The 14,910-nt window shown below is 38.9% G+C and overlaps 1 protein-coding gene across 1 annotated transcript in view; it reads right to left on the bottom strand.

Moving 5' to 3' along the window:
- Positions 1 to 10,145, bottom strand: part of PTPN20 (protein tyrosine phosphatase, non-receptor type 20) — a 28,664-nt gene extending 18,519 nt beyond the window's left edge. Inside the window, exons 1-2 of the mRNA XM_012651269.1 lie at positions 9,993 to 10,145; positions 8,835 to 8,925 (exon numbers count right to left, since the gene is read on the bottom strand). Of these exons, the coding sequence (XP_012506723.1) occupies positions 8,835 to 8,925; positions 9,993 to 10,040 (139 nt within the window). The 5' untranslated portion in view covers positions 10,041 to 10,145. The remainder of the gene's footprint in view (positions 1 to 8,834; positions 8,926 to 9,992) is intronic.
- Positions 10,146 to 14,910: the final 4,765 nt, after the last annotated feature.

Here is a 14,910-nt window from a genome sequence, read left to right as displayed (position 1 = left end):
TCAGAGAAATAGAATCAACAGGCTGTATATACACAATGAGAGAGATTTATTTTAAGGAATTGGCTCAGGTGATTGTGGGGGCTGGCAAGTCTAAACTCTGCAGGGCAGGCCAGCAAGCTCAAGACCCAGGGAAAAGCTGATGTTTCATTCTTGAGTCCAAAGGCAGTCTAGAGGTAGAATTCCTTTTTCCCCGGAAGACTTCAGCCTTTTATTATCAATGCCTTCTACAGATTGGATCAGGCCCAGCCACATTATGGAGGCTACTCAGCTTTATTCAAAGTTTACTGATCTAAATGTTAATCATATCTAAAAATATACCTTCACAGCAACATCTATATTAGATTAATATTTGACCTAGCCAAGTTGACATATAAAATTATCCATCACACAAGCTAAAAATTTTAGCAGATAATTTGAAGGAGGAAGGTCTTCCTTGAAACTTAAATTAGTTCCATATAAGATCAAGTGAAAGAAGAAATTAAGAATAAAAACTAGAGAGAGAGAAAGAAAGAGCTATTACGTTTTTAGAGCTACCACAACAAAATACCAGACTAAGTGGCTTAAACAACAGAAATTTATTTTCACAGTTCTGGAGGCTGGAAGTTCAAGATTGTTATGGTTTGAATGTTTGTCTCCTCTAAACCTCATGTTGAAATTTGATCCCCAATATTAGAGGTGGGGCCTAATGGTAGGTGTTTGGGTCACAGAACAATCCCTCCTTAATAGATTCATGCCTTTCCTCGGGAGTGAGTGAGTTCACACTATTTTCATTCCCACTAGAGCTGGTTGCCAAAAAGAGCCTGGGACCTCCCCTCTCTTTCTCTTGTTCCTCTCTGACCATTTGATTTCTGCACATACTGACTCACCTTTGTCTTGCCATGAGTGAAAACAGCCCCAGTCCCTCACCAGATGCCCAGTCTTGAACCTTCCAGCCAGCAGAACTGTGAGCTAAAAAAACAAATACATAAATTTCTTTATAAATTTTCTAGTCTTGGGTATTCATTTATAGCAACACAAAATGGATTAAGGCAGAAAATTGGTATTGAGGAGTGGGGAATTACTGATATAAAGATACCTGAAAATGTATTAATAAAAGCAGTTTTGAAAATGGGTAATGGATAGAGGTTGGAAGAGTTTGGAGGGCTCAGAAGACAAAAAAACAAGGGAAACTTTGAAACTTCATAGAGAGTGGTTAAGGGATTGTGACCAAAAATGCTGATAAAAAGATAGATAGTAAAGGCCATGCTGACAAGGTCTCAACATGGAAATGAGGAATTTATTGGGAACTGGAGCAAAGGTCAGCCTTGTTACACCGCAGCAAAGAACTTGGCTGCATTGTGTCCACGTACTAGGGATTTGTGGAAGGCCAAGCATAAGAGGATGCTTGGCGGAAGAAATGTCTAAGCAGCAAATCACTCAAAAAGTGGCTTGACTACTTTTAACAGTTTGTCATCAGTTAAAGCAGCAAAGGAATGATCTGAAGGTAGAATTAATAATTCAAAGAAAAGCAGAGCATAAAGTTTGAAAATTCACAGTCTGCCCACGTAGTAAAGAAGAAAAGGGCATTTTCAGGAGAGGAGTCCCAGGATGCAGCTGAGAGACCTTTGCTGGAGAAATTAGCATGACTAAAAGTGAGCAAGGTGCTAATAGTCAATACAATGATAAAAAGTCCCTGAAGCCATTTCAGAAATCTTCAAGGGCACCCTCCCATCACAATCCCTGAGGTCTAGGAGAATAGAATGGTTTGGGGAGATAGGCCTAGGGGCACCACTGCCCTGTACATACCTGTCTCGTGCCACCTCAGGACGCCGTTCCCCACAACCTGGCCACTCCAGCTCCAGCTGTGGCTCAAGTGGCCCCAGGTACAGCTTGGGCCACTGCTCCTGAAGGCCTAAGAAGTAAGCCTTGGTGGCATCCACATGGTGTTAAGTCTGCAGGCACCCAGAACGCAAGAGACGACATGGAGGCTTGGCAGTTTCCACCTACATTTCAGAGAATGCACTGGAAAGCCTGGAAGCCCAGGCAGAAACCTGCTGCAGGGACAAAGCCACTGCAGAGTCTCTTCTAAGGCAATTCCTACTGGAATTCCAGTAGGCATTTCCTACTGGAAATGTTGGGTTGGAGTTAAAGAGTCACCACCAGGGCAATGCCAAGGGGCCAGGCTGCCATGGGATTGACTGCAAAATGGTAGAGCCATTGGCAGTGTGCCACCTCAGCCTGGAAAAGCTGCATTCAGTTCTAACCTGTGCCAGCAGTGACATGGGCTGCACCTGGCAAAGTCATGGGGGTGGGGCTGGCCAAGGCTTTGGGAGCTCATCCCTTGTACCAGTGTGTCCAGGATGCAGGACATGGAGTCAAAGGAGATTATTCTGGAGCTTTAGGGTTTAATGTCTTCCCTGCTGGCTTTCAGATTTGCACGGGGCCTGTTACCCCTTTCTTTTGGCCAATTTCTCCCTTTTAGAATGGAAATGTTTATGTAATGCCTCTACTAGCATTATACCTTGGCGGTAAATAACTTATTTTTTTTTTTTTTGAGACAGAGTGTCACTCTTTTTGCCCGGGCTAGAGTGAGTGCCGTGGCGTCAGCCTAGCTCACAGCAACCTCAAACTCCTGGGCTCAAGCAATCCTTCTGCCTCAGCCTCCTGAGTAGCTGGGACTACAGGCATGCGCCACCATGCCCGGCTAATTTTTTCTATATATTTTTAGTTGTCCGATTAATTTCTATTTTTTTTTTTTAAGTAAAGATGGGGTCTCACTCTTGCTCAGGCTGGTCTCGAACTCCTGAGCTCAAACAATCCACCCTCCTTGGCCTCCCAGAGTGCTAGGATTACAGGCGTGAGCCACCGCGCCTGGCCAATAACTTATTTTTTAATTTTACTGGTTCACAACTGTAAGGAACTTACCCTGAATCTCAGATGAGACTCCAGACTTTTAAACTTGGGGGACTATTGGGAAGGGATGATTGCATTTTGTAATATGTGAAGAACATGAGATTTGGGGGACCAGGGATAGAATGCTATGGCTTGGATGTTTGTCCCTTCCAAACCTCATGTTATAATTTGTTCTCCATGGGAGGTGTTTGGGTCATGGGGGTGGATCCCTCATGATAACTAATGGGGTGAGCTGAGTTCCCACTCCTTTTGTTCCACAAGAGCTGGTTAAAAAGAGCCTGGCACCTCCCCTTCTCTCTTGCTTCCTCTCTAGCCATGTGGTCTCTGCACACAGCAGCTCCCCTTGCCTTCCACCCATGAGTGGAAGCAGCCTGAGGCCTTCATTAGATGTCCAGTCTTGAACCTTCCAGACAGCAGAATTGTGAGATAAATAAACCTATTTTCTTTACAAATAACACAGCCTTGGGTATTCCTTTATAGCAACATAATACAGAATAAGCCAAAGATCAAGGTGGTGGCAGTCTGGTTTCTGCTGAGGCCTATCTCCTTGGCTTGCAGCTGGCTGCCTTCTTGCTGTGTCCTCACATGGCCTTTCCCCTGTGCCTTTGCATCCCTGGTGTCTCTTGTATGTCCTCATTTCCTTTTCTCGTAAGAACACCAGATGGATTGGATTAGGGCACACCCTAAGGGCCTCATTTTATCTTAATTACCACTTGAAAGGTCCTATCTTCAAATAAGGTCATATTCTGTGGTACTGGGGGTTAGAACTGCAACATACAAATTTTGGAAGAAACAATTTTGTGTACAACATACAGTATCTACTCTTTTGACTGGATTCTTTCACTGAGCATAATCATTTTGAGACTCATTCATGTCGTTGAACGCATAATTAGTTTGTTGTTTTTTATTGCATGGTCATATTCCATTGTGTGAACATATCACAATTTGTTTATCCACTCTCCCACTGATGGACATTTGCTGCTGTATAAGAGCTGTCTCCTATAGAGACATGTAAGGTTTCAGGAGTTTTGGAGAGCTTTGCCCTGAGAGAATATGTGAACATGTTAGTTCACATATCAAAAGCTGCCTCACCTCAGGAGGGCATCTCACTGGTCAGTCAGGGCTTTCCAAGGCAACGCTGGGTCTCAGACCTGTCAGCTTGTTGCACCTACTTCTGTACGACAAAGCTTGGCATGGAGCCACAGGGTGAGAACTGATCAAAGAGTGCCTGCCCGACAGACAGACACCTGCAGCTAAAAGCAATTAGCCTCATGGACAGTTCCTGCTTCACTCCTACCTGTCTCAATCCACAAAAACTAGATAAAGAAATATAGAGCCACTATATTTCTGTTTAGCCTCTCTGCTAAGTGATAGTTTTATCTTAGAACTTAGAAGTTTGTCTTAGAAAGATTTTATAACCATTTGCTAACATAGATAGAGTAAACTAAGGGATCTCTAGAAGCTTTTTGGGAGACTTTTAACCTAAAATGAACTACCTGCTATTATGTAAATCTGTTGCCCCTGGTAACAGATCGCTGTACCAATAAATACTGATGTGAAACTTCACTTTTGGCCTCACAGCTCACAGGAATGCTGGAGGTCTCCCAATTCCCCCAACTACTATAAAATCTATACTTTATAAAACTGTACTTTCATCTCTGTGTATTCTTTTATTTCTATATTCTATTATTTCCTTATCCCTTGAGATGACCCCTCCCAAAGGGACCCGATTTTTTGCTGGGAGCATAGCTAACTACCTGCAGACATTTGAGTTGTTTCCAGTTTTTGGCTATTGCAAATAAAGTTGATAGGAACATCCATATACAAGTCTTTACGCAAATGCTTTAACTTCACTTAGGTAAAACACAAAAGTAGAACTGCTGAGTCATAAGGTACATATACACTTACGTTTACAAGAAACTGTTAAACTCTATTCCATTGCAGTGGGTGTGAAGAGGTATCTCATTGTTTTAGTTTGAATTTTCCTAATAATTAATGATATTAAGCATCTTTTCATGTAATTATTTGCCATCTATATATTTTCCTAGAAGAGTGGCTGCCCAAATCTTTTGTTCATTTGTTGTTGGGCAATTCACCCTCTTCTTGGGTTATAGGAATGAATTCTTTATACATTCTAAATACTTGTCTCTTATCAGATAAATGTTTTCATGTATTTTTCTTCTAATCTATTACTTGCCTTTTTATTTTTATAATAGTATGCTTTGATGAGCAACTGTTTTTAATTTGCTTAAATCCAATTTACTTATTTTTCTTTTATAATTTAAGGTTTTTATGTCCTATTTAGGAAAACTTTGCCAAACCCAAAGACATTAAAATTTTCTCTTAGGTTCTTTTCCAGAAATTTTATGGTTTTAATTCTAGTATTAGGACTATAATCTATTTTGAGTTAATTTCTATATAACATGTGAGGTAAAGGCCAAAGTCCACTTTTTGCCATATGAATATGCAACTGTCCAGACCATTTGTTGAAAGATAGATTGTCCTTTCCTTTTTGTCTTGCATCCTTACGTGCAGATATTACCATCTTTCCTGCCCCCCCACATGACTTTAGAGAGTATTCAATAAGATATATGTAAACATGCTCTGAAAAGTGAAAACTAATAGAAACCTAAGCCACTATTTTTATTAGTTATGAGTAGAACCTCATCCAGAGACAAGTAACAGAAAAGGTGTTAATATTAGGACAGGAGTCAGAGAACCTGACATTTAGTGTGGCACCACTCCTTTTTCAGCCTGTAAAATGTTTTGTAAGTTGTGAAGAAATACAAGTTACTGTCTTTATACTTGAAAATATCTGGACTACATAATAAAGGCCATTCTTGCTCTGCACAGTAGTACAGGGCCATAAATATGATTGTACAAGCTGAAATCATAAAAAAGATCTTAATAATCAATAGGAAAAGTTGTGATTGTTTCACAGCCCTTAAAAATTTTTGTGAATGCATTAAAAATTCCCTTATTTCATGTTATAGAGGTGAAAAAATAGCAAGACTAATATTTATTTAGAATATTGTAATTTTAACCATTAGAAACATTGAGAATTAAAGCATTTAATTTGTAAAAAATTTATCCATAGTAGTTTGAACAGTATATGCTTTTCCTTTTTTGTCACACAACTTACAATACAAAATGGGTATTTTTCCTATGCCTTGGTGAACTTCTAAGTTTGAATCATCTTCCACTATTTTATCCTTTGCACTTACATTGTCATGAAATAGCTCGAAAGTTCCTTTATGTGAAGTTTTTTGCATCACTTTTCCTAGGTCACCTATATCCTTTTGGTCACAGCCACTTTCCTCATTCATGTCAAAAAGTTCCCCTTCAACAAGTGCCTCTTGCAGCTGTAGAATCTCTCAAGTGGCAGTAGTATCAACATATCCCCAGTTAGCTATTTCGTCTATAACTCCATTTACGTTCAATTCGAATTTCATTCTCAGCATCATCACTTTCATTTCCCTACTGCAGTTTCATCTCTGTCTTTTGATTATCCACTCTTGTAAAATGTCACGAGGGTTTATCATTGAAAGACAAGGAGGCAATACAACTACATATTCTGCTGTGTGCAAAATGAGTAACAGGTGCTATTAGCTATTGCCAACATATTTTGAAAGAAGTGACATGATTAATCATTGATTATGATGCATATCTGTTATTTACATAATGACTTGTGGACTAAAATGACATTTGTCATTTCATGCAATTACTCAGTTAATATATCTCGATAACTGAAATGTGAATCGTATGGTTGTGGGACTGAATGAAACACAGTACCTGACATTTGTACATATTGGGACTGTACGAAGTGAAGACTGCCACTATTTGCACTGTTCAGAGACATGTGAGTTCATCCATTTAGTGTTGTCAGCATTTGGAGAGGAGGGTAAATAAATTATTTCCCTAAATTTCTTGATGTGAGTCTTCAGGAACTTTTTCTATAAATTCCAGAAATGTGTGGTAAAGAAATCAAAGAAGGCTTTTATGATTGTCAGTTAAGTAGGCTGATTTTCATATTAGATTACACTATATTATGAGGAAGATAAATCAGTGGGCCTTAGAATAGAATCAGATTGAATTACAGTTTATTTTCTTTTAAGAAAAGCAAAAAAGTTTAACATGATTTCCCTTTGTTTTAGTAATTTAACTTTACTTTTTACCACCTTTTAATCTCTTCAGTTTTCACTCTTTTTATACCTAGAATAAAGAATTCAAGTCAGATTAAATGCTATGTGTGCCCTATATCCCAAAAAGAACTTCTTACAATCCTGAGAGTCTCATTTTAAAGGTCTGTTTGCTTTCAGTCTACTTGAGGGCTAACTGCACATGCAGGAATAGAAATTATATAATTGGGACCTCTGACCTCTCAGAGTAGCACCAAATTGTTGGTATTACCTACTAAAATGTCTAATAGTGGTTCATGACCTTAATTTTAGAAGTATTGATCAATGTAATTCTACATACTCTCCCCACAGAAGATAGCAGAATAAATTATTTTAACCATCCTGGGAAAGTATTCATCATTTTTTATAATTGTAAAGTTATCTTAGATCTCAATGAACCAACTAAACATGAAAGTATTTATCTAATGATGGCAGTCAATGTGTTCTACTCTGATTTTTATGATAATTAGTTTAAATTTAGTGGGAGAAACAGGAAAGAAAATAATTAAAATATAGTTCGGTAAGTGGGAGATGGTGGTCACAGATCTATACAACTATTGGAAAATCACCAAGCCTAGCTTTGGAGAAATAGGGAAGGCACTGCCGAGGTAGCTATGAAAGACAGCGGGAATTACCTCAGCAAAAAGGGAGAACAGATGGTTTGTGCCAGAACCGCAGGTTCAAAGCCATGGATGCAAGGAAAAGAGAATGAATTCCAGAAATCAAAAGAAGTCCTATGGCAAACAGAGGAGAACTTCATAAGCCATGCTAAGGAACTTCACCATGACAACAAAGCACCAAGGAAGAGCTCCGAAAGGAGAGCAACATGTTCTGCCTTGCATTTTAGGAAAATCATCTCAGTAGCTGTTGTGAATGGATGGGAAAGGGAGGCAGCAGACAGAAGACAGAAACCAGCTGAGAAATGAAACGGTCTCAATCTCATCAGCAGTGAGGATCCAGAGATGGGAGAGGACTCTAGAGGTATTAAGAGGGTAGAATCAAAGGAATTTGCAACCACTTTTTGGATATTGCAGGTGACCCAAAGATTTCTGGCTTGAACAGCTAGGTGATTTTGTTAAATAAGATTTAGAATATAGGAGGAGGCTCAAGTTGGAGGAAGAGAAATGATAAACTTAGTTTGAAAAATTTTGACTTTGAAATGACTATGAGTCATGGAATGAGATTTCCTGCCAAAGATAAAACTGTATTGTTGTGTTTTCTTTCTGATATTCAGACGACCTGAGATGGACAAATCCTGTGAGTACCTGGGTGGAGAGGGCAGGGAAACAGTGGGGAGGGCTCTCTCAGGACAGTCAAAGGGCAGCCTCTGTTGGAGGGTGGATTGATAGCTTTATTGTCCGGGAAAAAGGAGATACATAGCCCCACTGTATTTGTAGTCTAAATAAAATTGCTAGGGAAGGTGCTCAGGGCTTGGGGTACCAAAAGTGGTAGGTGTCTCAGACTATCGGACTTTACGTTCTGGGTGGTTCATGGTCTGACAAGTAGCAATGCACGAGAACAACGCTGAAGCCCTGCTGTACGTAGCCCTGTGGCAGTGGCTGGAGGAAATGCCAGAAACAGAAGGCTTCACCCTCACCGTATCCTAGAATATATCCTAAAATACGCCCAGGCCACCCCTGCCAGCTACTACAGCTCTTCACCATGGTCACAGGCCAAAACATCTTATGCAGAAAGCCATACAACCCTTTTTTTACCTTTTCCCAAATGTAAACAGAAAAATAATCAAAACCATTTTTAGCTTACATGGAAGAATATCTCGGTATCTGTTTTTCTCTCTGTTGCTTGGTTGATTCCCAAAGATGAACTCACCAGGCAGATTCTTAAATTCTAAATCCTTTAAAAGGTAAAAAATATAAGTCGTGTATTTACGGTAACCAAAAAACGAAAGAACTCTGCCTTTGTTTAGTGCTCATGATCCTTAAACCCTTACAAGACGTGACCTGCTATTTAACGTGTTGTATTCTAAGTTAGAACCCCATGTAAAAAGTACTACATAAAATATCTCAAGTTTGAGATGCTAATCAATTAGTTGTATGATTTAAAAAATGTTAAACTCTCTGGAGATACTTTTCTACCTGAACTTCATTATTTTTTTCTCTTTCATAAAAAAAGGAATATAGAATATTCACTTCTTAGAACCTACCCATAAATCAATCATTTTACAAACAAAAACAAATAAAAAAAATAAACAGCCTCACAATTTACTCCTTACCCTTTGAAAAAAATATAGTTAGGACGCCAAGAATTCTTCTTTTCAAAAAAATTTCTTTACCAAATGTGAATTCAACAAACATTTATTGAGCATTCAGTATGTTCCAGATTTTGGAATACAAAGCTGACTAGAAAAATGGGCTCATTCTTAAGGAGCGAACAGCATAGTCAGAGGACATGTAATCAAACACCATGTGACCACTGTACAGAGAGACCAGGGTAAATTACAAGCACTAGATTGCACCTGAAGGCACGTGAAGAAAAGCTCTAGAAAGGAAGTAGCACTTGAACTTAAAGAAATTATTTATTCATATAATTAACTACCATGCAGTACTTAAAAAGAATGAGATACATCTATATACGCTGGTAATATATTTGGAAATCATATCTTATGTGTAAAATTTTTTTCAAGAGGGTAGAAGACTGAGTAAAGAACATGCCAACAATTTTTCTGGAAATTTACGTGACAAACTTAATAGTGGAAAGGGGCCTAGGAAGGAGGGGGGGGACTTTCTATCCATTTATACTCTTTTATGCTATTTGACTTTTTTTTTTACCATGTACACCTATTACTTTAAAAAGCATACATAATATTGAAGGGGAGGGGAAGAGGAAGGGGCAGGGAACTTTCTGGTAATTATATAGAAAAAGAAATCATATATAGACTCTCGTTAAGACCAAAATATTTACCATAAACTCCTGGATGATATCATATTCTGCTACTTTTTTCTCAAGCATTTTCAAACAATCCTTGAGGGCTGATTGCTCACGAAAATTGAATATTAATGGTCGAATCTGAGCCAATTGATTTAGCTCCCCTTCAGTAACAATTTTGTGTATATCTAAGAAAGAGAAAAATTCACAGCTGTAAGTTACTTGTATGTATGTGAAGGGATATTTTATTTTTTGTAACTGTTGTTTTCTCTTAAGTAAAGGCATAGCCATTTAACGGTTAATGGAAGTTTATTTTTTCAGAGGTGAAGATTCTATTACTTTGAAAGAGACTGCCTTTGCTTTAGAAAAATCATGGCTATGTACACTGAAATTACATAAAATCATTGTTCTTAGAGAAAACTGTTCAGTGCTATAAATGTAACAGATGCAGTAGATTAACAAGTGTTCTATTTTATAATGTCAATTGGGTATATGGATTGACAATTATGTCAAGGCAAGAATGTATAAGACTTGGATTAGGAAAAAGAGAGAACTTTTGCTCTTCTTGGGACCAAGTGTTTGGAAGTCCCTGGAGTCTGAGATGAGAGGATGCGGGAGTCCAACACACACCTTCCTCTAAAACAAAGGCACACATGCATACACACACACACATCCCAAGGATAGAGAGGATCTATATGATATAATGGCTACAATATGAATAATTATATATATATGTACACTTATAACCAATAATAAGAGAGCGCATTCTACTTAATAGCATATATGAAATCTTTTTTTTTTTTAAATGATGATCTTTTAGGTCAAGTTGACAGTCTAGGTTCCAAATACCTGAAATTTTATACATCATGTCCACTGGCCAAAATGTAATAAATCTAGAAGTCACTAGTAAAAAGAATGTTTTAAAATTTCAAAATTTTGAGGTAAAATGTTGAAGTGAAGCCACTTCTCATAATCTCTTTGCAAAGCAAAAATCAGGTTACAAAAATTAAGTTAGTATCAGCAAAAAATATATAAGACGCAATTAAGCAAAAGAAAGGTGAAGTTTCTAAGAATCTGCACAGCACTGGGCAGTGCATCTCGTGTTGGAACCCCACTGTATCCAGAAGCTCTTTGTAGGGGTAGGACTGAAGGGCTGTTGGTTGGGATAGACATTCACAGAAATCCCCAATTTCTCACAAATATCTCTAACCTTAGTATAAGGGGACATCCAAGCAGCCCAGAAGGGGGGATAAAAATTCTCACAAGAGTAGAAGCCATTTTGATTATCATTTGACCCCCAACAGAAAAACCCTTACAGCGTCCCATTGTGTCCTAGCTTTGTTAGAAAAAAAGCTGGGCGAGCGCAGAGAGGAATGACTACTGTGGACACTGGCATTGACTCCCCAACACGGATTCTACCCTGATGGTTAGTTAAAGCCATTCATGATCATTTCACAATAAGACCTTTGCCAGTGAATAATTCAGAAGTAGCAGATGATTTGGGTCAAAGGGAAGCAAGGAGAAGTTTGTTCAGGATTCTGGGAAAGAGAAGCAAGCTTCTCTCTCACCCTCACCCCTCTGTCCAGACATAAACAAAAAAGCATAAGGCCCTAATATCACAGGCTGCCCTCTTATGACCATACAAGGAAGGAGTTGACTATAGCAAATGTGAAAAACATGGAGAATGGAGTTCCTGATGACATCAGCAGCTGATCAGATTGAACCTGGTATCCTTCCTACTTCTGGACTTGCATTACGGGGGAAAATATATTTCTTCATCATTAATATGATTTTGAATTTGTTTTTTTTTCCTTGTAGCCTGGTCCAAGAATTTCAATCAAAGCATATAGGTCAGGCTTCAGCTATAGATAATGGCAACCATTCCAGCCCGTCTGCAGAAAGGGATTTGATCTAGCTATTTGGTGCTGGCATCGTCATCAGGCAGGCTTACAAAGCAGGTGCTTTCCCCATTATGATGCATGAACAACAATGCAGAATAGTTTGCCAAAGAAAGTGCTGCCTTTGCCACAATGAGGAAACTGAGGATGCTGGAGATCATTGTTCTAACCACTGGCTTCAGGATGGCACCACCTTAGCAACAATGGAGAAGTGAGAAAGCCACCACCACAACTGTTGACTGTAGTAATACAGCACTTCAGCTATAATGAGAACCAGGAATGCCATGTCTGCTGTGGTGTATACCAGCAAAATGGAAGCCTCTCTACATATTTACACCTTGGCTAAGTGCATGTGATTGGTCATGCCCACACCAACTACCAGCAAGTCTTGGAAATGTCATTTTTAGTTTTCCTGCCTGGCTACAAAGGAATGCATGCTAGGAGAAGGATGTGATTGATGTTGAGTAAGGGCATCTACAATATCTGCCCAACATTTCATCCACACCCTTTCAGCTTTGTGCTCCTCTCCCCCTACCCCTTTAGCACACTTGTCGTTGTCTTCAGGCAAAATACAGCCCTCAAAATGTAATTTATAATGCAAGATAATGAGATTCAAAGAAAATAGACTGGGAATCAGGAAGAAACCATTCATGCTCAATTAACAACATTAAAGAGATAGATAGAGCTATACATGTTCATGAACAAAATGAAAATCAGACATGAGAGGCAGAAAAAAATTAGTAATGCAATATAGCATGCAAAAAAATTAAAAGTCTATTATGAAATGCAAGATAACAGAAAAAGAAAATTCACTGTATATGCAACATCTGTAGAAAAAATAAGAAAATAAATTATTTTAAATCAGAGTTCAGAAATGAGATGAGAATATAATAGAATGAAATAAAAAATAAGTTTGAAGACCTAAGAAAATAAAATGAAAATTCAAAAGTACATGATTATAGAACTAATTTATAATTAAATCAAACATTGTAAGAAATAAAATAGTTGAAAATAAACTATCAACATAGGACGAAGGCATGTGTACATAAATTAGTGAAGAGAAGAAAGGTAAAAAGAACAATGAAAAGATAATGCATGTGAGGACCTCATCAGAAACTCAGGAGAAAAACTGGAGACAGGGTGAGGAACTTGAGAAATCCTCCCTCATGATGCATGCTTGGGGAGGGAGAGGCAGCTTCTGCAGGAAAGGCACAAAACCCACCCAGGATCCTTTCCCCCATCTCCCTAATGGATTGAAAGCATAAGGTACCGGGGGAAAGAACCCAACACTGTCACCTTCACAGCACAGGTGAAGGCCCACTAACACTGGGGGCAGAGAAGGGGAAAAGCATTCTGGACCCAGTCTGTAAGATACCCCCTACCCCGGCAGAATGGAACTGCCTGAGACCCGGGGACACTGCAGGCTGCACAGGCTGAGGCTGAACAAGGACCTCAGAGAGTATCACCCCCAAGCAGGTTAGCAAGAAGGGAATTACAAGTAAGAGCACTCTACTGCTGGGAAGTAGACAGGATCATAGCGCGGAGTCTCTTCTGAGGTGCAAGTACAGTGGGAAGACCTAAAGCAGAGGGGGAACAGACCGATGTGAATCCTCTAGCAAACCACTTCTCATTCTACACTCAAGGTAAACTAGAGGAATCTGAAGCTGGTGGTGCACTAAGAGTAACCACAGCTACATCAAACCCCAAACCCTGCTCAGTTACTGACTAAAGTGACTCAGCTCCTCACACTGAAGGCCACCAAGGAAAGAGCCATATCCATTCCTACATACCTCAGACTCCAGAACATAAGACGAAATATACTACAGCAGTTCCCCCTTAGCCACACGGGGTATATTCCAAGACCCCCCATGGATGCCTGGAACTGCAGATGGTTTAGAATCTGATTGCTGTCACTGAAACATTTCTATTCATGTATTCCACCCACAAATTTAGTGCTTTTTCCATCTTAACTAAGCATTTATGCACGGTGGCCATACCTTTTTCAGTTGAGGTGCAACAGTAAAACCAGCATAGATTTCTTTTTCCTTCTTCACAATTTCACAGATAGAAGACTTTTTCTCGCTGTAGATCTTAGCAACTTGAACATACAGTTTTTTTCTTTCCTTTATTAAGTTAAGAACTTTCACCTTTTCATTTAAAGGAAACACTTAATGTATTCTCTTTGGCATATCCAATTTTCCAGCATCACTATTTTTGTGCTTTGGGGCCATTATTAAGTAAAATAAGGGTTACTTGAACACAAGCAGTGCAATACCATGACAGCAGGTCTGATAACTGAGACAGCTACCTATTGACTAGGGGGCAGGTAGCACACATGGCATAGATATGCTGGGAGAAAAGATAATTCACATCCTGGGCAGGACGGAGTGGGATGGTGCCAGAGTTCATCATCCTATTCAGAAGAACATGTAATTTAACACTTATAAATTGTTTACTTCTGGAATTTTCCATTTAATATTTTTGGACTACCTTGACTGTGGGCAACTGAAACTGCAGAGAGTGAAAACACGAATAAAGGAGGACAACAGTATTTTTCTTCAGTCTTTAATCTACATGATATCCAGCTTTCAACAAAAAAATTATATAGCACACAGAGAAGAAAAAGAAAAAAAATTGTCAAGAGATAAAGCAATCGACATAACCACAAAGAGATATAGCATAAACGTTAAAAATATCAGGTGATGAATTTAAAATACGGATAATCAACTTGTTAAAAGTTAGTGCGAGAAGTGGATAAAATGTATGAACAGATGGGGAATTTCATCAGAGAGACGGAAGCCGTAAGAAAAAACTAAGTAGAGATGCTTAAAACAAAAAATACTGTAAGAAAGGAAGCATGCCAATTGATGGGTTCATCAGCAGACTTGACACAGGCAAGAGAAGAATCAGTGAACTACAAAGTAGGTCAAGAGGAATTACCCAAATTAAAACACAGAGAAAAAAGCTGGGTTGAGGGAGAAGAGACCCTCCAAGAGCTATAGGCCAATATCAAATAGACTAATACACCTGTAAATGGAATCCCAAAATAAAAGAGA

Source organism: Propithecus coquereli, unplaced genomic scaffold, assembly GCF_000956105.1.
Source record: "Propithecus coquereli isolate 6110/MARCELLA unplaced genomic scaffold, Pcoq_1.0 Scaffold351, whole genome shotgun sequence".
Taxonomy (NCBI): Eukaryota; Metazoa; Chordata; class Mammalia; order Primates; family Indriidae; genus Propithecus; species Propithecus coquereli.
Note: the sequence above shows the minus strand (reverse complement) of the source record. Positions and strands in the feature narration are given on the sequence as shown.